Source organism: Physeter macrocephalus, chromosome 3 (assembly GCF_002837175.3).
Source record: "Physeter macrocephalus isolate SW-GA chromosome 3, ASM283717v5, whole genome shotgun sequence".
NCBI classification, from domain to species: domain Eukaryota; kingdom Metazoa; phylum Chordata; class Mammalia; order Artiodactyla; family Physeteridae; genus Physeter; species Physeter macrocephalus.
Genome location: NC_041216.1, coordinates 27,522,321 through 27,543,767, shown reverse-complemented (window position 1 = coordinate 27,543,767; position 21,447 = coordinate 27,522,321). Strand labels below are relative to the sequence as shown.

Here is a 21,447-nt window from a genome sequence, read left to right as displayed (position 1 = left end):
CTGCATCGGCAGGCGGATTGAGCTGGATGTTTCCCACTACGCGGCTGCCACTCTGAGTCACCTGCTGTGCGCCTTGAAGAGTGCCAGGCCCTGGGGCAACACGTACAAATCAGACAGGCCCCTGGCTTCACCGGGCCTCTGCCCCGAGATTGGGAACATCTTCGGAGAAGGAAGGGAGCCGGGGATGGTGAGAGGAGAGCTGGGCTGGGTTCAGGGCGCAGTTTACTTGAGCCTCAGCCGGCGGAGCGTGAGGACAAAGACGCACGAGGCCTGGCGCGGGCTCTCGGGGCGCGGACCTCCTGCCCGTACCCCGGGGCCCGTCTGCAGCAGCTCCGTGTCTCTTGCAGCTGGTGAGGGAGAACACAGACCCTGCCGGCCCGAGTGGAGATGCTGCCTCTGAGAAGGGAAAGGTGAGTCTGCCCTGCTGGTCGCCGAGCGCTCGGACTGAGCCGCTGCACCTGCCCGCCAGGCTGGCCTGCTGGGCTTGGATTCTCTCGTTTCCTAGAAAAGGGAAAGCCAAAGCCTCCCGTGCCGCCTTCTTCCTGTTCGAGATCAAGCAGCGGCAGCTGGTCACGTCTGGTGTCTGCTCCGTGTCTAAGGGTCTGACCCCAGGCCGTGGAGGAGGCCGGCTGTTCTGCAGGCGCCCCGGCTGAGGAGGCCGGCTGTTCTGCAGGCGCCCCGGCTGCCCCCGGGTGGTGTGCGGGGACCACTGGCGGGACGGACGAGTAACAGCTGGGGAGGATCCGCTTCTGTGCCAGTCAGTGGCCTCCTCTGCCCTGTCGTTCCCAGGTCCTCCCTGAGACGGGGGCCGGGGAGGGTGGCCCAGGGAGGAAGGCGGACACGAGGCTCGAAGCGCCGCAGCTGCCCCCAGACGCTGGAGGCCCCGGAGCACAGGTGAGGCCGGGCCAGGTGCGAAGGCGGCGCGTGGCTGGTCTCTCAGCTCGAGGGGATTTGCTTCAAACAGAGGGAAGAAAACGTGCCTGAACCAGAGCACCACGACGTGTAGCCTGGATTCAGACCGCACCTGTGAACTTAGCTGCGACTGGGCAGCTCTGGGCTTCGGGAGGGCTTGGCGAAGCGCGTCCTGCCGCCCTGGCCGCTGCTTGTCTCTCACTGACCTCTGTCCTCAGGTCCCGCCACACAGGCCGGAAGCCACCGGGGTCCCTGGTCAGCCGGCCAGCCCCACGCAGCCGTCCGATCACAGCTACGCCCTTTTGGACTTAGACGCTCTGAAAAACAAACTCTTCCTGACGCTAAAGGAAAATGAAAAGCTCCGCAGGCGCCTGAAGGCCCAGAGGCTGGTGATGAGGAAGATGTCCAGTCGCCTGCGTGCCCGCGGCGTGGGGCAGCCGGGACTCCAGGCCAGGCTGTGGCCGGGGCAGCAGAGCTGAGCCCGCCAGCTGGGCCGTCTCCGCCGAGCCGCCGGGAGGAGGGGCAGTGGTCTCGGGGCTCGGGCTCTGGCCGTGGGCGGGCCTTTCAGTCCTGCGCTGACATTCTCGGCCCGGCGCCACCTCGTGTGAAGTGTAGCGGCCTCAGGCTGGGAGGGGCAGGGCCGCGAGCACGACACCGTGGTTCTCCCTCCAGCATAAGCTGGGCGAGCATCCTTGGAACCACAGCCTGAGGAGCCATCCTGGGCCAGTGGGGCTGACCCTCCCCAAAGGGGAGGAAACGCGTTTCCTTGAGGGGCAGCTGGGCCCAGGGGGGCCGTAGGCCACTGGCACTCTCCAAGGCGGCGAGTGGCCCCGTCGCCTGGACGGCCGGCTCTCTTAAGGGGCTGAGGCTGGCTTCTGTCCTAGGAGCACCTCCCTGCCCGGCCAGGTGTGAGTGAGCAACGTAATAAAGTGTCTTCCTACACCGCGCTGTTTCCTCCTTTATTTAAAAACAAGGGAGCGCTGGTTTGAGGTTCCCTCTCCTGCCGTGCCTGGCTGCTTCTGAGACCGCCTGCCTGTTTCCTGTTGAGGAGCCAGCAGGGCATGACCACCTTTTTTTTTTTTTGCGGTCCGCGGGCCCCTCACCGCCGTGGCCTCTCCCGTCGCGGAGCACAGGCTCCGGACGCGCAGGCCCAGCGGCCACGGCTCGCGGGCCCGTCCGCTCCGCGGCGCGTGGGATCCTCCCGGACCGGGGCGCGAACCCGCGTCCCCTGCATCGGCAGGCGGACTCTCCACCACCGCGCCACCAGGGAAGCCCCATGACCACCTTCGACTACCAAAAAAAGGTGCCTTTAGTTAAAGAAAACAGGACTCCTAGCCTGTGTGATCTAACTTGGACTCTGTTTCTCAGGCAAATGTGTGACACAGAAAACTGATCTGCAGCTTCAAGTTGAGCCTCGTGGTTCAAACCGTGGTTTGAACCGTCGGCATAAGGGTGGAACGAGGCCTGTGAGGAGGGGGCACGTCCCTCACTCCGCTCACCCCTGAAGTGAACACAGACGCATGGAAACACTGCCCCTGGCTTTCCGGAAAGGTTTATTGCGGTAAAAGAGGGTCCCCTGTACAGTGACCCGCCCACCGGGCAGGGACACAGGCTGCGGCCGAGGTCGGACTCCGCTAACGCGACGCTTATCGCAGGATGTACGTTCGGAGCAGCAGCTCGCAGGAAACCTTTTTAAAGTGGAGATAGATAAATAATAATAGTACAGAATTGGACAACCTGAACTGAGTTTTAAAAGTGGAGGAAGGGGGTTATGAGTGATTTCTCCGGTACCAACGTCGGGAGTGAAGCCTGATTTTGACGGGAGCTGCGGAGAGGCTGCCAGAACCAGCAGCAGCCAGGCCTCTGCTCCTCCGGTAACTGTTCACAGGCCAGGCTGTGCAGGAGGCTCCCGGTCCTGAAATATTCTGCATCCACAAAAGAGGCAAGTGAAGGAGGGGGTTCCTGGGAGCAGACACCCAAAAAGGGGTCCCGGTGAGGAAGAGCTGGACTGGCCAGGCGTGGGGGCAGCCGCGCCGCCTGCCGGAGCCCCGCGCGCGTCCCCTTCTCCTGAACTCCGCGCTCTAGAGGGGCTGAGCTGGGTGGGGCGGGGCGGGAGGCATCGCGTTTTCCCGCGAGGACACGGGGGGCTCCTGGGACCCGGAGTTCCACCCTCTGTCCCAAGCCAGGTGCCAGTGAATGGCTTGAGTTCTGGGAGGGGGAAAAAAAAGACTAATTTCCAAAACCATTTGTTCTCAGATAAAAAGCACATTTATAAACCCACACAATCCTCTCCAGATTCACTTAGTGATATTTCAGCAGGAAAAGGTGGTTTTCAGGAAGCTGACCGAACAGATGCTCACTTGATTTGGAGATTCTGCTGGTGGGGACTCCTTCCTTCCATTTCATTTTCCACGTTCAGTGTGGATTTCAGGAAAGGTAGTTCACAGTCCTAGGCGTGAGGGCAAGGTGTTCAAAAGTACCTCACGGCAGACCAAGAGCTACTGGGGGGGTTGCAGCCGGCACACGTGCTGAGGAACCTGGGGAGGGACCCGGAGGCTCCAGGGGCCCAGGGCCCTTCCTGGCAGGACATGATTCTTGGGCACAGACACGGGCCATGCTGTGGTTCCGGTCCAGGTGGGGCTGCCTCAGTCCTACCTACAGCACCCGGAAAGCGGGGTGCCTGCGGGTCCCTTCACATAATTGATACGGTGCCACCTTCTACAGAAATACAAAATAAACACATCTGACGTCTGGAGTTTTTTCCTGCTTCCAAATTTGTAGACTTCCAGGGAAAGGTTTTTTTGTAGCCTCGTTTAAATCTGGTTTCTCAAGCAGTTTATCCATCGGTATCAATTCTGTGAGCTGTGAAAGAGAAGACAAACTCAGGGCGTCTGAAGGCAACTGCTTCCACGCCTTCTTTCCGCTTCGGGGGTTTGGCCGTCACCAGACCAGAGGCTGCCGGCCCGCAGCTGAGAATCGTCTGGTTCAAGCACACAAACGAGCAGCTGCGTCTGCTTCCTACGCAGCCACCCGAGCTGCAGTTTCCAAGCACAGAGCTCACTCTAATTCCACCCGGGAGAGGGCTGACCGCTCCCTTGGGGCGTCGCTTCCCGGCTCCGAGCAGGTCGCGATGCCCAAGCCTGCTGCTCCCCGGCAGAGGACAGAGGGAAGGGGCTTGTCGCCCCTCACTCGGAGCTCCCCGAGGGCCTCCCGAGGCCCGGGCACGGGGCGGGTGACGGCCAGGGGCAGCTACTCACACTGCTTTGGTATCCGGAGCGTCTCGCTGTCGAGCGCCATCACCTGATGCAGGACACCTCGGAACTGGTAAAGCACTTTCAGGTTCTTCTCTTCGCCCACACACGGGTCATAGAACCCAGGCAGCCCGGCCTGTAAGGAGCAGACAGATTCGCTCACTGGAGGCGGTGGTTTAAAGCCCGGCAGCGCTGCTGCCACCTGGAGGAGCCGCGTGGAAGGGCCTGGACTTGCCCTCGGGAGCGGCCCACAGAAGATGCACGCTTGCGAGCTTGGGGAAAAGAAACGAGAATTTCAAAAGGCTGCCTGTTGAGACTTCGACGTCGCCCTCCCAATAGGCCCCTTCTGCCACACTAATGGCACCTCCGTGTTCACAGAAGCCCCGCCGAGGTGGGGGAGACTAGCAGCCTGTTCAGGGAACGAGGGCTCTTTGGCCTGAGCTCCTCTGCGCTGTAACTCGCCTCCATCACCCACGCCCCAGGCCCCACCGCGAGCCTCAAACGTGCTAGGGCGACCTCACGCTCCTTCTGGAACAAGGCAAGGTAGAGGCAGAGTGTGTGCTCCTGGGGGCAGGAGGTATGCTTTGCTTGCTGGTGTACCTGGCACACGGTAGGGGCTCAATGATACCTGGCAACGAGCAGATGAACAAATGAAGTCAACGGCTCCAGCGTGGCTATAACTTGGGTGCTGGGCAGCGCCCCGCGGTGAGCGCGGCAGCACGCGAGGTCCCGCTGCAGTGAAACGGCCCCTTCGAGGGGCCGCCGTCCGTCCCTCTTCCCCAGACGCCCTTCCTGTCTGAACCCCGGGGCCCACGAGCGCCTACCTTGGAGGCCTCCGTGAGGATGAGCTTGGAGTCCTTCACCAGGCACTGCAGGGGCACAGTCACGTCAATCACCTTCACCTTCTCGTTCTTCTTGCTCTTGTCGTTGACAAATTTCCCGTACCAGGCGTTGACGATGATGAGCCCTGAGGACGGGCCCGGTCAGGGTGGGGCGGCCGTGGCGGGCAGCCCCCTGCGCAGCCGCGCTGCAGGGACCACGCGCTCCTGTGAGACCCCAGCGCCCACCCCGTCCCCGAAGAGGCCAGGCCTCCTCACCCATTCTGGACTCTTCAGCCTCGATTATTCTTCGGACAGATTCCTGCATCAGCTGAACCTGCAAAAAACAAGGAAGCCACAGTCAGGGCCTCCCTGGGCTCCAGCTCCGCTGAGAGCCGCGGCCGCGAGCCCGGTGCCTGTCGGCCCTGCCCCGTCCACTGTCCGCTTCTCCGGGACATCGCTGCTATCCTAGGTCATGGAAAAACAATTCACTCAAAGGGAAGAAAGCGGACAATCCCCACCACTTAAAAAAACCCTCTTATGGGACTTCCCTGGTGGTGCAGTGGTTAAGAACCCGCCTGCCAATGCAGGGGACACAGGTTCGAGCCCTGGTCCGGGAAGATCCCACACGCCGCGGAGCAACTAAGCCCGTGCGCCACAACTACCGAAGCCCGTGCACCACAACTACTGATCCCGCGAGCCACAACTACCGAAGACCGTGCACCACCAGTACTGAGCCCGCGAGCCACAACTACCGAAGACCGTGCACCACAACTACTGAGCCTGCGCTCTAGAGCCCACGAGCCACAACTACTGAAGCCTGCGCGCCTAGAGCCCGTGCTCCGCAACAAGAGAAGCCATGGCAATGAGAAGCTCGCGCACCGCAACGAAGAGCAGGCCCGCTCTCCACAACTAGAGAAAGCCCGCACGCAGCAACCAAGACCCAATGCAGCCAAAAAAAGACTCAATGACGAAGGAAGTTGTTGGGGAAGAAAAGCCTGAGACCCGAGGCCCCTGAGACCAGCATACAGGGTGTGAAGCACTTCCCCCCACAGCCCCGGCTTCAGAAGCGTGGGCTAGAAAAGAGCGGCCTGTGCTCTGCACGACGGGCAGAACAGTCCCAGATGCCACGGAGCAAAGGACCTACAGGGTGACGGTGATGCAGCACTTACAGCAGCTTCTGCCTCTTGTTTCTTCTGCAGCATGTCGGTGGCTGTGCTTTCCCTTTGCTTCTCCAGCTCCCTAATGCGAGAAAAAGAAGCCGCACGCGAGGAGTGCGGCGTTAGCGGCAGGGAGACAACAGGGCCCCTGGCTGGACCTGCGCCTGCAAACAGCCTGTAATCTTACTGCGCTCCCCGTTCTAGAACTTTAGACAGTATTTCCAAGATGAGCTCAAGTAAATCTGTTCATCCCAGGCCTGTGCGGCTTCCCTGTCGTCCCCAGATGGCTCTCCCCGACCTCTTCCGCAGAGCACGCGGGAAACCCAGCACTGTGGGAGGAGGGCTCCACACAGCAAGAATCGCAGGAAGGGGGTCAGGGGAGAAGGGGAGAATCACAGGAGATGCCACCAACCTGGCGTCATCACATGACCCTTCTGACAGGGACACTGCATACTACCTTAGACACATCCATGTACTTTGCCAGGGCAGCACATGGCTGTCCCATCAGACTTGACCCAGCACATTCTCTGCTCCAAGCCTGACGTCTCCTGAGGCATTAGGACCCTGAGCTCTAACGAGTCAAAGGCGAGAGGGGCCTCAAGAGGAGAGTCATGCCTTTCTCCCAGATTCTCTAAGCTCAACGAGCTATTAAATTAGATCATTATAAAGTAAAAAATCTAAACCACCTCTCAGATTTAATGTTATGCTAATGGATTATCTATAAGAAACTGCGAAATAAATTATATCTCGATGACGTCTAAGACTATAGTTAACGCATGCCTTGTATGTAAGAACTCAGAACCCAATCTTCTTGAATTCAGTGCCAGGAAAAGAAATGGTTAGAATGAGAAAAAGGAAAACTTTTCATTTCTGTGGTCATGGTTTATAGTCCCAATAGTTCTGTAAACTAATTCTTTCTGAAAGTAGGAAATGTGGGTTAACAGTAGTACTACTATGAACTAACGACAAGAACTAGTTAACATTTATTGAGGACGTGTTACAGACCAGACACCATGGTAATAAGCACTGTCCGCGGATCAACGCATGTAATTTCCCTAACAGCCCCGTGGGGTAGGTTCTGTCATCTCCACGTTACAGACGAGGAAGCCGAGCACAGTGCGGTTCAGTGGTGTCCCCGCCACGTGCTGTGAACTCACCTCTCCTTCTGAGCCCTGAGGTAGGGTTTGATGACCAGGCGGTGCAGAGCGAAGTAGAGCACGAGGGGCCCCACGGTGGCGTAGAACACGGCGCTGGGGAGGAGCTGGTCCGTCAGGTGAATGGGGAAGAAGTAGGTCTGACTGGCCCTGTTTAACCTGAAAACAGAACAAAGCCGAACACCCACATGACTCAGGTTCCCAGGGAAGGGAATGGGGTCTCAGCCCCAGGAAGAGGACCTCTCAATACACAGGACTCCAGGAGGAGGAGGAGAGTCTGATGCTTCCAAGTCCACTCCTGGGTGGTCCCCTGTCCTGAGGTTTAGCCGCTGGATCTGATGTAAGTGAGGGAAGAAAGGTCTCACTACTTGCTGACCACAAACAACAGACTAAGTAACCGTGGCCTGAGGAGATGGGAGTGGCCGCTCCTCCAGGGGAACTTTCTACTTTCAGCAATGGCTGAGGAGTTCCTACTGGACCAATCATCCCACAGACATAAACTGTAAACTCTGGATCACACATAACAAACACCTTCAGGGACTGGATAGCAACCAAGGGCAGAAGAATGGAGTGGCACTGGTGAATTTCCTGATATTTTTTTAAAAACAGCTTTTAGCCTGAGGGCAATTCTCAGTCTGTACCATATGGATGATTAAAACTGGAAAGAAATCTGCAGTCCTATTGGACTGAAGAACCAGACCCCAGAGTTTGGGGCAACCATTGCAGCTGGGAAGAGGGGGTCCCCCAAAGGAAAAGTCCCAGGTGCGGAGTCCCAGGTCTGTGAATAAATGTGCCACAGGTCTCCAGCCGACCCCTGCTCTACCAGTGGCCGCCACACAGGTGAGTCCGAGTTTGCAGTCTGACTTCAGCCAAGTTAATGACCTTCTAAAAGGAAAAAAAGACAACGCTTTTTGGAAAAACATAACAGAAAATAGAATTTCTACAATATATTGTTCGCAATACCAAGAATACAATAACGACTACTCTACGTACCAGATACAACGAGAGAAAAAGAAAACGAACAGACACCGACCCCAGATGACCCAGATGTTGGAACCAGCAGATAGGATTTTAAAGCAACTATTTTAACTCTGCTCGAAGACATAAAGTATTCACTGCTGATTTAACAGCAGACTGGAGATGAGAGAAGAGTCAGTGAATTTATAGATTAATATAAACGATCCAATATGAAGAACAAAGAGAAAAAGGACGGACAGCAAATGGGCAGAGCCTCAGAAACGTGTGAGGCAACATCCAGAGGTTTAACACACGAGTAATTAGGGCCCCAGAGAGGAGAGGATGGGGCAGATATTTAATATTAAATATTTAATATTTAAAGAATTAAATGGCCTAAAAGGTGCAAATTTGATAATTTTACAAAATTACATACATAGATTTATAGATGCAAGAAATTTAGCAAACCCCAAGCAGCATAAATACAACAAAACCACATGTAGGTCAGCAGTCAAAGTGCTGAGAAACAAAAGTAAAAAAGTTGAGTAGCCAGGGAAAAAACAAAAAAACCACACAAATTACATGCAGGGTATGACTCAAATGACCAACAACTTGTCAGGAACAAAGGGAGCCAGAAGACAGCAGGACACCTTGAGGGCGCTGAGGGAACGCCGCTAACCCTGAATCCTGTCCCAGCGACGACGGGGCGCGTCGTTAATGGAAGCAACTCCAGAGCTGAGGGACACTCAAAACTAAAACAAGAAAGCAAACAACCCAATAATAAGACAGACAAAAGATGTGAATAGAGATGTCACTAAAAAAAAGATACGGATGTCAAATAAGCCCATGAAGAGATGCTCAGTACCTTAGACATGAAGGAAATGCAAATCAAGACCACAACGGGATACACCTATACATCTGCTAAAACGCCCGACACTAAAAAAAAAAATGACCCTACCAAGGGCTGGGGAGGATGTGAAGCAACGAATTCTCGGAGCTGCTGATGGGAAAGTGAGATGAAGCTGCTACTCTGGAACACAGCTTGGTGCTTTCTTATAAAGATCATGAATCAATGAAATAGAAAACAGATAAACAGGGGCTTCCCTGGCGGCACAGTGGTTGAGAATCCGCCTGCCAATGCAGGGGACACGGGTTCGAGCCCTGGTCCGGGAAGATCCCACATGCCGCGGAGCAGCTAAGCCCGTGCGCCACAGCTACGGAGCCTGCGCTCTAGAGCCTGCGAGCCACAACTACTGAGCCCAAGTGCCACAACTACTGAAGCCTACGAACCTAGAGCCCGTGCTCCACAATAAGAGAAGCCACCGCGATGAGAAGCCCGCGCACCGCAACGAAGAGGAGCCCCCGCTCGCCGTGACTAGGGAAAGCCTGCGCAGCAACGAAGACCCAAATAAATAAATCGTTTATTTATTTAAAAAAAGAAAAAAGAAAACGGATAAACAGAGAAAATGAAGGAAAGCAAAAGCTGGTTCCTTGACAAGTGAAGTGCCTTAGCTAGACCGATTAAGAAAAAGGTAGAAAGAACACAAATTAGCAACATTAGGAATGAAGAGACATCTTCTATAAATAACTACTGACATTAAAAAGATAAGGGGGAAAAGAAAAAGATAAGGGGGTATTAAGAGCAACTTCATGCTAACAAATTTGACACAGATGAAATGGACAAATCCCTTGAAAAACACAAATTAACAAAACTGACATAGGATGAAACAGTAAATCCTAAGAGTTCTCATCACAAGGAAAAAAATTTTTTTTTCTATTTCTTTAATTCTGTATCTACATGAGATGGTAGATGGTCACTACACGTACTGTGATAATCATTTCATGATGTATGTAAGTCGAATCATTATTCTGTACTCCTTACATTTATATAATGCTGTATTGTCAGTTATATCTCAATAAACTGGAAGAAAAAAAGATGAAACAGAAAATTGGAAAAGCCCTATATTTATAAAATAAATTGAATTCATTATCAAAAACACTCCTACAAAGAAAATTCAGGCTCAGCTGATTTCACTGGTAAATTCTATGAAACACAGGGAAAAAAAATACCATTCTTACACAAATTCTTTCAGAAAATAGAGGAGGGAACAATTCCTAACTCATTTTATCAAGCTGGCATAACTCAGTCCAAAACCTGACAAATATATAATAAAAAGAAAATTATAATCAGCATCCCTTAAAAATATAAATTCAAAAATTCTTAGTAAGAGAACAGCAAATCAAATCAAGCAATATATAAAAAGTATTATATGTCATGATCCAGTGGAATTTTCCTCCACAATTTTCCTGTAAGGTTGGTTGAACGTTCAGCAATTACCGTGATTCATCAAATAAACAGAACATAAAAGTTAGCAATTGCTGAACTGAGGTGCCTTCTAGTAAAACTTCGGTTTATTTACCAATACAATTTGGACAATTCAGCCTGTTGATAACGGGAAACTTGGCTGAAGTGAAAATGTTTCTTTCCTAAGAGGCAGGGTGGCATCCTTGGGATAAGAATTCAGTTCAGATCATGTCACGTAACATCTGCCGCGGAGGGGTGTTTAAGGCAGACGCGGAGTCGCAGAGAACTGTGCTCGGTGGTGGTCCCAGCGTGGGCGTGGGGAGAGGAAGGGACTGGGATGCAGGGGACCGGGCGGCTCCTGTGCCCTTTATTAAATCTCGGGCGTCCTCAAATCTCATCTGAGAGGAGAGGCGCCTGATGCCAGCTCTGGCCTCAGCTCCGCAGCTGAGACGTGGTCTGCTTCCTCTCGCTCCCCGAGTCCCTCTTCAGTGCCAGGCTGTGCTCCAGGCGGCAGGAGGACAGAGAATACCGAAACGGACTAGGTTAAAGCGGGTCTGCTGAGGGGCAGCGGGGGATGGGGGGCCCCGTCAGATGGAGATGGGTGCAATGGAGGACAATAAACAGGACAAAGGGTAAGTGGACTGTCTGGGGTGAGGTGAGGGCCGCTAAGTTTTCACAGGGCGATGAGGGCAATTAGGTGACATGCGCAGAGAGCGGAGGGCACCGAAGGAACCAGCCACGTGGTTACCGGGGACTGAGGAACGGCAGATGCTAAGCCCGGAAGCAGAAGCAGGCTCCGCGTGGTCCCGGGGCAGCCAGTGTGGCTGGAGTGGGGCGACCAGGGGGCAGAGAGGAGAGTGAGAGGCCAGGTCGCGGAGGGTCCTGAGGACTCTGGCTTTTGCCCTGAGTTGAGGGAGTCGCTGAGGGCTTTAAGCAGAAGGCTGACATACACTGGCTTAGATTTTAAAAGACCGTCTGTGTGGAGAGCAGTGTCCCAAGGGTGAAGGAGATCGGTCAGGAGGACACCAGTAATTCCACGAGACGGTGGCCGCAGAGGTTGTGAGAAATGGTCAGATTGAGGATGTGCTTTCAGACGAGAGCCAAGAGGATTCCGAGATACATTCAGTTCGGAGTGTGGGGAAAGGGTGGTGAAGGTGAGCCCCAGGGCTCTGGACAGAACCAGTGGAAAGATGGAGCACCGAGCAGGGAGACGCCAGACACGAGGCTCTGAAGGGCCGTGTGACCGAGGGCAGGGGGAGGACCGGGACTGGAGATGTGACGTGGGGATGCTGTGACGTATCTGAGGAGAGGTTTGGGGAAGGACGAGGGATCTACGAGCTGGAGGTCTGGGGGGAGGGGGGAGGGCCAAGCTGGAGCGAGAACCGAGAACGTCCCCGGAGCCCGACGCTACTGAAGCCAGGATGTCGGATCAGACCGCCGGGGGCTGAGTCTAGGCCGACCGGGGCCCGACGGTGGGCCTCCGCTTAGAGGCAACCAGCCAGTCCGGTGAAGCCAGAGGCAGCTCGGCAAGGCAGGCAGGCAGGCAGGCAGGCAGGCAGGCAGGCAGGCAGGGGGAGACGGGGTCCGTGTGCAGGTGGGAAGGATCGGGCAGAGGGAACCCGAAGCTGCTGCGCCGGTGACCACGCAGTACACGTCACAGGGTGAGGGCCGCAGCCGGGTGAGAGGGCGGGCGTGCGGGGCCCGCACCCGGGCCATCGGGGAGGCAGAGGGTGGTAAGAGACAGGCGGGGCGGAAGACGGGCAGGGGGCGCAGGGCGGTTCTCTGAGGCAGAGACTCAGACCTCCCTGAGCGAACGTCGGGCTTCTGGACCCCTCGACATTTGCTTACCCACCCCAGACAGAAGCGACCGCATCTCTAAGAAAAGAATTACAACGCAAAGTCTCTTTCTTCCTTAACGTAGGTAAAGCCCAGGTGAGTTACAAGGTGCCAGATAATCCCTGGCCAGAAAGACCTGAGTTCAACATACTTGACTTTGAGAGAAACGCCCTGTGGGACTCCAACGCTGACAGCCGCACCTAAAACGCTGTGCCTGGAGATCTTCCTCTCTGCTCCGTACTCCACCACCGTCCCGAAGAAGCCTGCCCTGCAGGAGCAGATCGCCGTGATCAAGCAAAGGGCCCCTCCGCTTCTGATCCCTCCTGGGTCCCTCCCGGTCACCACGGGCAACGGCCACCCAGGCCAGAGGCCGGGGCCCCTACCCCAATTCTCTCTTGCCCTCCCAAGCAGCCACAGGGAGGACGTTCACCACTGACCCCTGGGTCAATGAACAGAAGGGAGTCAGGACAGCGGACCCTGGGCGCGCCTGCAGGCACCTTACTGCGACCAGCGCCACTGCCAGAAAGCCCTACACAGATCAGGCGCGCTCCCGCGTCAGCCCGGCCAGGACTCACTTAAGGGATCCTTTCACGCGAGTCTGATCGTCATCCTGGAATTTGTGCTGATAGCTGATCAGCGCGAAGGAGTGAGGGATTCCAAGCTGGGGAGACACAGAGGGAAGAAAGAAGGCAGTTGAGACCGAAGTAAGCAGGGTCGCCCTGTCCCACAGAGTGTCTGAAAATTTGCCAGTAGCCAATGTTTAAAAACTGGGAGATTTCAAATACAAACCATTTCCTGACTCCCCGAGAAACAGAAAGTCCTGCACTGCGAGCCGCGTCCTCACAGGGCAGCGGCCGCCCGCCAAGGGACGGCTGCTCACTCCCCGCGCTCCCGCCCGGCCACCGTGGCCCCCCGAGCACACGACTCTGCTGCGTGCGGGCCGCTTACTGACCACGGCCCCTCCCACCCCGATTCGGTGGGCTTCTCCCACCAGAAAGGTGAAAAAGGCCTTTTGCTTTCGGGAAGTCGGAACACAGCGCCCCTGGGGGCCTGAGAACAACGGTGTTTCAGCTCCCGAGTGTGGGTGGACAGAACCCGCCCTTCGGCCCTGGGGGCGCTGGATTTGGGGCTGAGCAGGGGGCGGGCGGTCAGGGGCCCACAGAGGGGCCGGAGGAGGGTCCCCCTGGCGCTGTCCTCACCTGCAGGGCCACAGTGAAGTGGCTGGTCTTGGTGTCCCGGACGATGCTGGTGTTCATGGCCGACTGGATGCCCCAGCGCCACTGCAGGTAGCCCACCGTGTTCTTGTCCAGGTTCCGGGCCAGGACAGTGGTGAGGCCAGGCCGGATGCCACGGGACGAAAACTGCAGAGCACAGTTTGTCGTCACAAAGCTGGGGGTACACACAGGGAGAAAGGGTCCTGGATGACAGCGGCCGCAACCGGGCTTGGCCCTGTCCTCTCCGCCAGCCCACGCCCTGCTCGCCATCACTCCCACGGCTCCCCGCCCGCGATCCAGGGAATCTGTCCAGTTATCCACCCGCCGAGCGGCACTCCCCACCCCCATCCCATTCCAACTTCAGCTACAGCCAAAGAAGCACCTGCATGTCTGCGCTCCTAAACCAGCAGATCCAATCCTGTCGCAAGTCAGAGCCACCTGCGGAGGTTCCCAAGCTTGGCTGCACGCTGGACTCACCTGGCGGATCTGAAAACACCGATGGTCGGCTCCTGCCCCCAGGTGTGCTGATTTATAGACCTGGTGTGGGAAAAGCTAGCCGGGTGACACAAACGTGCAGCCAGTCTTGGGAAGCCCTTCTCCAGGGCCCACCCCAGGCCAGTGAAGTCATTCTTTTGGGGTGGGGGCCCAGGCATCAGTGCAGTTTTCAAAGCTGCCCTTCCATCCTGATGTGCACCCAGGGCTGCAAAGTACTGACCGAAAGCTACTTGAGAAGCTAGCAAACCATCCCCCGTAAGGTCTCTGAAGTTGACTTCCGAGGGAGTCAGCTCCATCTTCTGGATAAAAAGGGGTGTTTCACTTCAACAGCAAAGGAACTCACAGCACTTCGCTCAAGCCGCTCAAAGACGAGCGAACAGCTTGCCTCCAGCGAACAGCCGTCATACACTAGATGCCTGTTTCCTTCCTATGCTCTGGAGGCCTCGCTTGTGCCCCTAAAATAATAATACACGTGGTAACTCTGATGACATTTACTCCTGTGCTCACAGACCTCTTCCCAAGGCCACGCGAACGAGGAATCAACTCCTTGCTCTGCAAAGGCCCCCAACCCAACCTTGTCCCCTTTATCTGACGCTCCAGCCACACCGGAGGGCAGCCACATTCTTCCCCTCTAGCCACACTTGGGTCATTCGGGGGAGGCAAGCAGGGAGAGGAGAGATAAAAGTCACCCTGTGACTTTTAAAAGAATCAGAACATAAACAATGAGATCTCTGTTTAATCAAAGTAATACGATTTCGTATTTTCCTGGAGCGTGTCCTAGAGAGAGAGAGAGACACAGACTCCGGGGCCAGAGCGGCAAGTCAGGCACTGCCCTGGGAGACGGAGAACCTCCCACGGGCCGCCTGCCTTTCTCCAGGCTCACCCACACCCAACAACTAATAACCTTCTCATCGCCAGTTTGGACCTGAAAGTAACTTGACCCGGGGACTAGGGCACCCGGAGGAGGAGACACTGTGCATTAACAAGCTGGCATCCTTTTTTATGAAATCTGCATTCTCAAGTCTGATAAACCGGGTGCTACGATGAAATGCAGTTTCCAGACCTGCAAAAGCTGACGACCGGCCACACCTAGACTCGGGTGGCCACTGAACAGACAGACACTTGGAGGCTCAACCAGAACGTAACAGCCCACAGGTCTCGCTCAGCGAGTGCCTCCTAAACGTGTCTAGCCTTCAGAATGACCTGGGGGGCCTGATAAAACTACGGCATCCAGGTCCCCGTCGCAGAGGACCTGAGAGAGCTCTGGGGATGGGGGCAGGAACCTGTGCCTTCCGTCAGCAGCACCGGAGGGGACGATCCCACGCAGACAAGCTTAGGACGACGCTGGCACCTACACACACTGCCCGCCTCGAGTTCTGGGTTAAAAGCCTCACCTTTGCCCCCCTCCCAGACCTGCTGGGTCCGAGTCCCAGAGCAGAGGCCCGAGAAGCCGTGTTCTAACCAGCACGTGGGTGACCCCCGTGCTGGGGTGTCTAGTCTACCCCTCGCTCTCTGCCTGGAAGCCCCGCTCTCGGAGCCCTGCTCGGGCTGTGCTCATCTGCACCTGTCGAGAAGCCACAGCTCCTCTCTCTCACGACACTTCTTACTCTGCGTGGGGCGGCCCTGCACACTGGCCTTTACCAGTCTTGCCCTGCAGGCATGCAGACGCACATCCAGCTGGAGGCGAAACGCCTTTCTTTGCAAACATGTGCTCCGTTCCAGAATTCCTTTAGCTGTATTTTATCCCCCAGAAGAAAGAGCTGTTTACCTTCCACCCAATTCTTTTATCTGAGCTCAGTGGGGAATAAGGACACCTCTGTTTTCTAGAAGGGACAGTCTTTCATCACTGCCAAAGCAAAGACGAAGGAGAGCAGAGGTGGTGGGGTTTACGGCTCTGGCATAACACGAATGTGCCTAATAATCAGGCTGCCTCACTGCTTACTAAAGCCCCTCTCTGAACCTAAAACGCATTCTCTGTGACAAAGAAATGACCCGCAAGCCCATAAATATTTCAGACCCTGACCCACTTCCCTATGAAGTGCTTTCCCTCCAGTGTATCATGGTCCTCACAGCCCACGGTGACCAGGCAGGGCTGGAGCTGCATCCTCAGAGGAGCGGAAGCCTGGCCCTGGGCTGGGACAAGAAGCAGACCTCCCTCACCCCCGATCCAGTGCTCTCTGCAACGAGCACAGTGCCCGCCCAGGCTCCAGGCCAGCTGCAGGGTCTGCCCTCAGTGACCTTGCAGGACAGACAAGGTCACTGCAGATGATTCTGACAAAAAGAATACACAGGTTCTGGTCTCCTAAATCCACAAGGACCACCAAAGGGCATTTATCTCTTTATATTTACCATCTTGGTGTGAGATTACGGAACAACTTTAGGCCAAATAAAGGCCCCTGCAGGTCCCCAGCTCCAAATTCTAACTGTTCAAAAAAGAAAAAGAAAAAGAATTAATGGTGTTTTATCTCACAGCAGTAACCCCAGTCTCAGGTGAGTACCTCTGATTATAATTCCCTCATTTAATTCAATGCCATCGGCCCTCAGGGCTCTAAAAGTAGGGGTGGAAGAGTCTTAATATCTCATCTTAACCTTTGCCAAAAGGAGATCACTGTCTCCACAGACCCAAGGAGGCCTGAGCCCCTCCGAAGAGAGCGCTGCTGGCCCCGGGTCCCTGTCTCCCTAGCTCAGGCCATCTGCACGGAGCCCGCTGCGGTCAGGGGTGGCCCGCCCTCGTGCTGCACAGGCGCACGTCCATCTGCTCCGCTGCACCGCCTGCAGGTCCCACAGGTGAGCAGAGATGGCTCTCAGGGGGCTGATGTTGAACCCACCAGCAGTTCTGCACTCGCGTCATGAAGTCCAGCCCCTTTGGCTGCCTCATTACTAGTCTGGGTGACTTTCAAGGCAACTCTTCAATGTTAATTTGATGCAGCTCAATTCGCTCGGCGGCGCTGGCTGCTTAATGGCCGCCAAGCAGCGGACCAGAGCGCTGAGACGGAGGCCCGGCCTTCCGCACTTGCGGGAGAAGGGAGCAGCCTACAGGTTTCTGCTTAAGGGAACAGAGACGCTGAGTGTCTAGACGTGGGATTTCCGGAGGCTGGCATCAGGGGGAAATCTTGTCGTCCTATCCTAGCTTTGTGCTGCCCGGCAGACTGAGAGCAACCCTCAGATATGAGACACAGTTTTCTCTTGGGGACAGCCAACTTATGCAAGTGTGACAGCTGGCACTCTTACACAGTGATGTGGCCAACTGAGGTCATTCTGAGGGCAGACTTCGGAGTGGACAACACGATCCCGCCCGGTGGCATTCTTACCTCTCCCCAGCCCTTCGCAGAAGTGACTCGTCTGAGCGCGAAGTTAATGGAACCCCCTCCGTTCCCATTCTGGGTTGAGAGGCTTCCAGAGAGGATGGCTGTGTCTGAAGCTGTCAAGGGTGCCTAGGAAATGACACCTGCTGGTAATAAATTAATCAAAGCAACAGGAAGCGCCAAGGACAGAGCCTGACGAATACACCCCAAGTGCAAGGCCACAAGTACAGGTAAGTCCATGGTTCAAGCGTGCAGGGATGCAGAACTGCCTCACCTGCCTCGCTTCTCTCTCACCCTGGCATCCGAACTGCATGTGGCCACCAAGGTCAGGTTTTGCAAAAGCTTTAATGGGAAATTTTCAAAAAACCAGGGGAGACGCAGGGCTAGATGCTGTTTCTCGGTGTCCCAGTGCCATCAGACTGCACGGTGACTTCACCCCATGCCTCCCCACGCAGGACGTCTGGGACTTCCCAGTCCTCCCCCTGGCTGCAGTGACTGACTCTGGAAGCCCCACGAGGGGGGCAGGTTTCCCGGAGTTAGGACTTCACGCTCTAGGCTGATGCACTGGAGGATAAGTGAATGAGTCTGGGGGGCAGAGACCCACCCTGTCAGCAGGATGGCCTCACACCGCCACAGCGGGCAGAAAGATGACATTTAGTGACCCCAGGGCTCAGCACACAGGAGAGTGTGCCTTAAAACTAAGGCCGGTTCTTGAAATGTCCCACGGAGGGCTGCTTTCTCTCCTAAAATCGTCACGACCTTGGCTCCCCCTTCTAGAGCATGAGCGAAAGTTTCCTGCTGGAGAGCCCTGAGTCTCTGAAGCTACGCACCCCTGGCACTCTTGCTGCTGACACGCTGGCAAAGCAGTATGAACAAGGTCGTGACTGGAGCTCTTCTTTTTTTAAGTGGCTAACTGCATCCTTTCATAAATAAAGATGAGAAAACCCTGAGCAGACTCTCTCATCCCAGTTGCACACCTGGCAGCACCTCGTTAACCCGAGCGCCCTCGCTGAGCCCCCTTGCACTGGGGGAGGCATCTGTGTGCTTTACCTCAATGGACTGGGATATGTGCATCTTGTTAATTTCAATCTGCGGAAAGCCACTTCCGGACACATCTTCGTACTCCTCCTCGTAGCGATCAAAAAGGTCAGTGGCGTCGATGCCAACGCTGATGGTCCCCTGGGGTAGAAAAACAAGCAGTCAGCACCAGGCTTGGGATTTGTGGGATGAAAGACAATACTCTATACTTCAGCAGCCGCGTGGTTCACTGGGTGCACGGGACTCCACGAGCCCACGGAGCACAAATGTCACGGTTCAAACCCGAACAGTGGTCGAGCACCACTGACTCGTACAGTCAGAAAGCCAGGCATGTCTGCAGGCGGATGACTCACCAAGGACAAGCGGTAGGAAAAGAAGATTGACCTCTCTCATGGCTCTGAACTGCTCATCTCCGGATGTAACCCACAAACGCAGAAAACCACCTAGAAACTAGCTACATGGATTAAACACTTTTAACATTCAATTCTAAACACCCTTATGTCACAAAAGTCCCTTAAGAGTCTTTAAAATATAGAAATACCTTCAAAGACAAAGAAGTGCAAACCAAATAAATTAAGAACAAACAGCAGATTTAAAAATTATTCCGCCTCCTAAAATTAATTTGAGACTTAAATTATGAGAAACAGAACCCCCTTCTCTCAAGAAATAATAAGCTAAAATTTTGCTGATAAAAATGCTCTTTACTCAGAAAATCAATGTTTATTATTTTCTTTTACCGTCATAAGACCTTACAAATGGGCAGATACCTTAATCCAACATATAAAGACATGACCCCACACACATTTTTATTAAATTCTCTGCATCTGCAGCCCATTAAAAAACAAACAAACAAACTTCACAGAGGTTTAATTTACATGTAACAATATAAACCACTCCCGTTTGAAGTGTACAATTTAATGAGTTTTGCCAGGTGTGTACACCTGTGAAACCACCTCCAAAATCACGATACAGGACACTTCTATCACCCCAAAAGTAGCTTGGGAGAACGTGTTCTCTCCCCGAGAAGGGGACACGTGAGCTGGGTATGAGAGGGGAAACAAGGGATGAGCCTGTGAGACTCCCGTGGAGGAGCGCGGAGGCCACTGGGGCTGGAGCGGAGGGAGGGACTGGGGGGTGCTGGGTGTGGCTGTTCACATAGCAGAACGTTACGGGCGGGGTTCATCCGGGACAATACCAGCTTAACCTTGATGTTTTGGTTGGTTTAGCAGTTATCCCAGATGTTCATTTTTAAACAAAGTGACATCACCATCAATAGTATTTTCATCACCAACAGTACTATCATCATCAATAGCTGTCCGAATCTCAGCAGCCAGAGTGGGTTTGGTGGCAGCCTTCACTCTGTGCTTCTAGCGTTGGCCACCATCTCAGCTAGGTGTGGGGGACACAGGGAGAACTTAGGAGGTGACAAGGCTAGCCCATCACTCTGCTCCTGCCTCCTTCCAGGTGGCGTGAGCAGCACCTCCCACCCCAGGACCGCATGCAGGTGCTTTCGCGAGACGGTGGCTAGATGCAGCCCTCCCAGCCGCAGCTGGCGGCGGGAGAACTATCAGAAGCTGCTGCCCGTTTGGCACATCAGGCAGGTGGCCAGTGGCTGGGCCTGTGACATGTGTGAAGCTGTCAAGCCACCGGTCGGCTATGTCCAGGGGCAACTCCAGGTGTATGTGAACGTGTGGGAAACAGAGGTGGGCCAGTCCTGCAGGAGAAGGTACCAGAGAGCAGTGTCAGCACCGCTGCTGGCATTTCCCCGTCTCCTGAATGGTGTAAACCAGGAGCCGGCACGCTGGCTGTGAAGGGCCACAGGACATACTTCAGGCGTCGTGGGCCACACGGTCTCTGCTGCAACTCGCGTCTGTTGTGGGGAAAGCAGTCAGACTGTCCAGCGAAGCACTGGGCCTGACTGTGTTCCAATAAAACTTTGTTTATTGACGCTGAAATCTGAATTTCAGATAATTTTCACATCTCAAAACACTATTCTTCTTTTGATTTTTTTCCCCGACCATTTAAAAATATAAAAACCATTCTTACCTTTTAGGTCACACAAAAAGAAGCAGTGGGCCAAACTTGGCAACTCCTGATATAAATCTGCAAGGTTTCTTCCTTTTCTTTTTTTTTTCTGGGGGTGGGACGGGGGTAATGCTTTCTTTTCTTTCTTTCTTTTTTTTTTTTTTTTTTTTTTTTTTTGCAGTACACGGGCCTCTCACTGTGCATCGGCAGGCGGACTCTCAACCACTGCGCCACCAGGGAAGCCCTGCTTTCATTTTTGATAAACTCTTCAAGCAGCAATGAGATTAAACATAGTGTATGTTCAATGAAAAAAAAAAATTAGGACTAAATTTCCACTTTCTCAGAAAGTTGATGAACACTGACCATCCACACCAACCATATGAAAATCAAGTCTTAGCATCTTCTTCAACAGTGAGTCATTCTTTAAAGACTGCGACCTAAAGTGAGGCTGTAGCGGCAGGTGTATTTACATATAGCTGTGAAAAATGACTTTTCATTTAGATCAAATGGTAGTTCCTCTATGTTAATTTTACTCATTTTTCCATTCTAAGGTTTGTAACGCACGCACGAAGGTAAAGCAATAGCCATTTATAAGTTGGTTCTGTTAGCAGAGGAACCTCACAACTAATGATACCACTTTTATATCAGTGTCAACCAGATGCTTCAAACAAAAAAATCACTTAAGTTAATCCTTAATAATTGTTTGCTTTGTTGAAGGTGAAACACCTGACATTATTATAAATGTTACTGTAGACTCAGTCAAAATTTCCACAATGAATGTAAAATGGTTTGTTTCTGTGGTGATACTCAAACACCAATTTTGGTGAAGGTACAGCCTCACGGTAAAAGCATTTTAATTAAATCAAGAAACTCGGAGCAGAAACAGTCTTAGAATTAGTTATGGCGTACACAATGCATAATTTTGTCAAAACAAGCTGTGATATTCTGCCTATGGAAAATAAAGCTAAAGCTGTCAAAAA

At 54.0% G+C, this 21,447-nt stretch overlaps 2 protein-coding genes across 2 annotated transcripts in view; one reads left to right on the top strand and one right to left on the bottom strand.

Annotated features, from left to right (window-relative positions):
- The first annotated feature begins 184 nt into the window (after positions 1-184).
- LOC112065322 (THAP domain-containing protein 3-like) lies at positions 185-1,854 on the top strand. Its single transcript, XM_024125633.2, has 4 exons — positions 185-203; positions 253-410; positions 790-894; positions 1,131-1,854. The coding sequence occupies exons 1-4, from the start codon at positions 185-187 to the stop codon at positions 1,389-1,391; spliced, it is 543 nt and encodes a 180-aa protein (XP_023981401.1). The 3' UTR covers positions 1,392-1,854.
- A 1,307-nt stretch (positions 1,855-3,161) lies between these two features.
- The window catches only part of DNAJC11 (DnaJ heat shock protein family (Hsp40) member C11), a 74,845-nt gene continuing 56,559 nt past the window's right edge, over positions 3,162-21,447 (bottom strand). Inside the window, exons 5-16 of the mRNA XM_007110207.4 lie at positions 18,455-18,583; positions 17,411-17,533; positions 16,449-16,522; positions 13,590-13,779; positions 12,966-13,051; positions 12,542-12,658; positions 7,299-7,454; positions 6,154-6,223; positions 5,261-5,318; positions 4,988-5,130; positions 4,170-4,299; positions 3,162-3,774 (exon numbers count right to left, since the gene is read on the bottom strand). Of these exons, the coding sequence (XP_007110269.1) occupies positions 3,749-3,774; positions 4,170-4,299; positions 4,988-5,130; positions 5,261-5,318; positions 6,154-6,223; positions 7,299-7,454; positions 12,542-12,658; positions 12,966-13,051; positions 13,590-13,779; positions 16,449-16,522; positions 17,411-17,533; positions 18,455-18,583 (1,302 nt within the window). The 3' untranslated portion in view covers positions 3,162-3,748. The remainder of the gene's footprint in view (positions 3,775-4,169; positions 4,300-4,987; positions 5,131-5,260; positions 5,319-6,153; positions 6,224-7,298; positions 7,455-12,541; positions 12,659-12,965; positions 13,052-13,589; positions 13,780-16,448; positions 16,523-17,410; positions 17,534-18,454; positions 18,584-21,447) is intronic.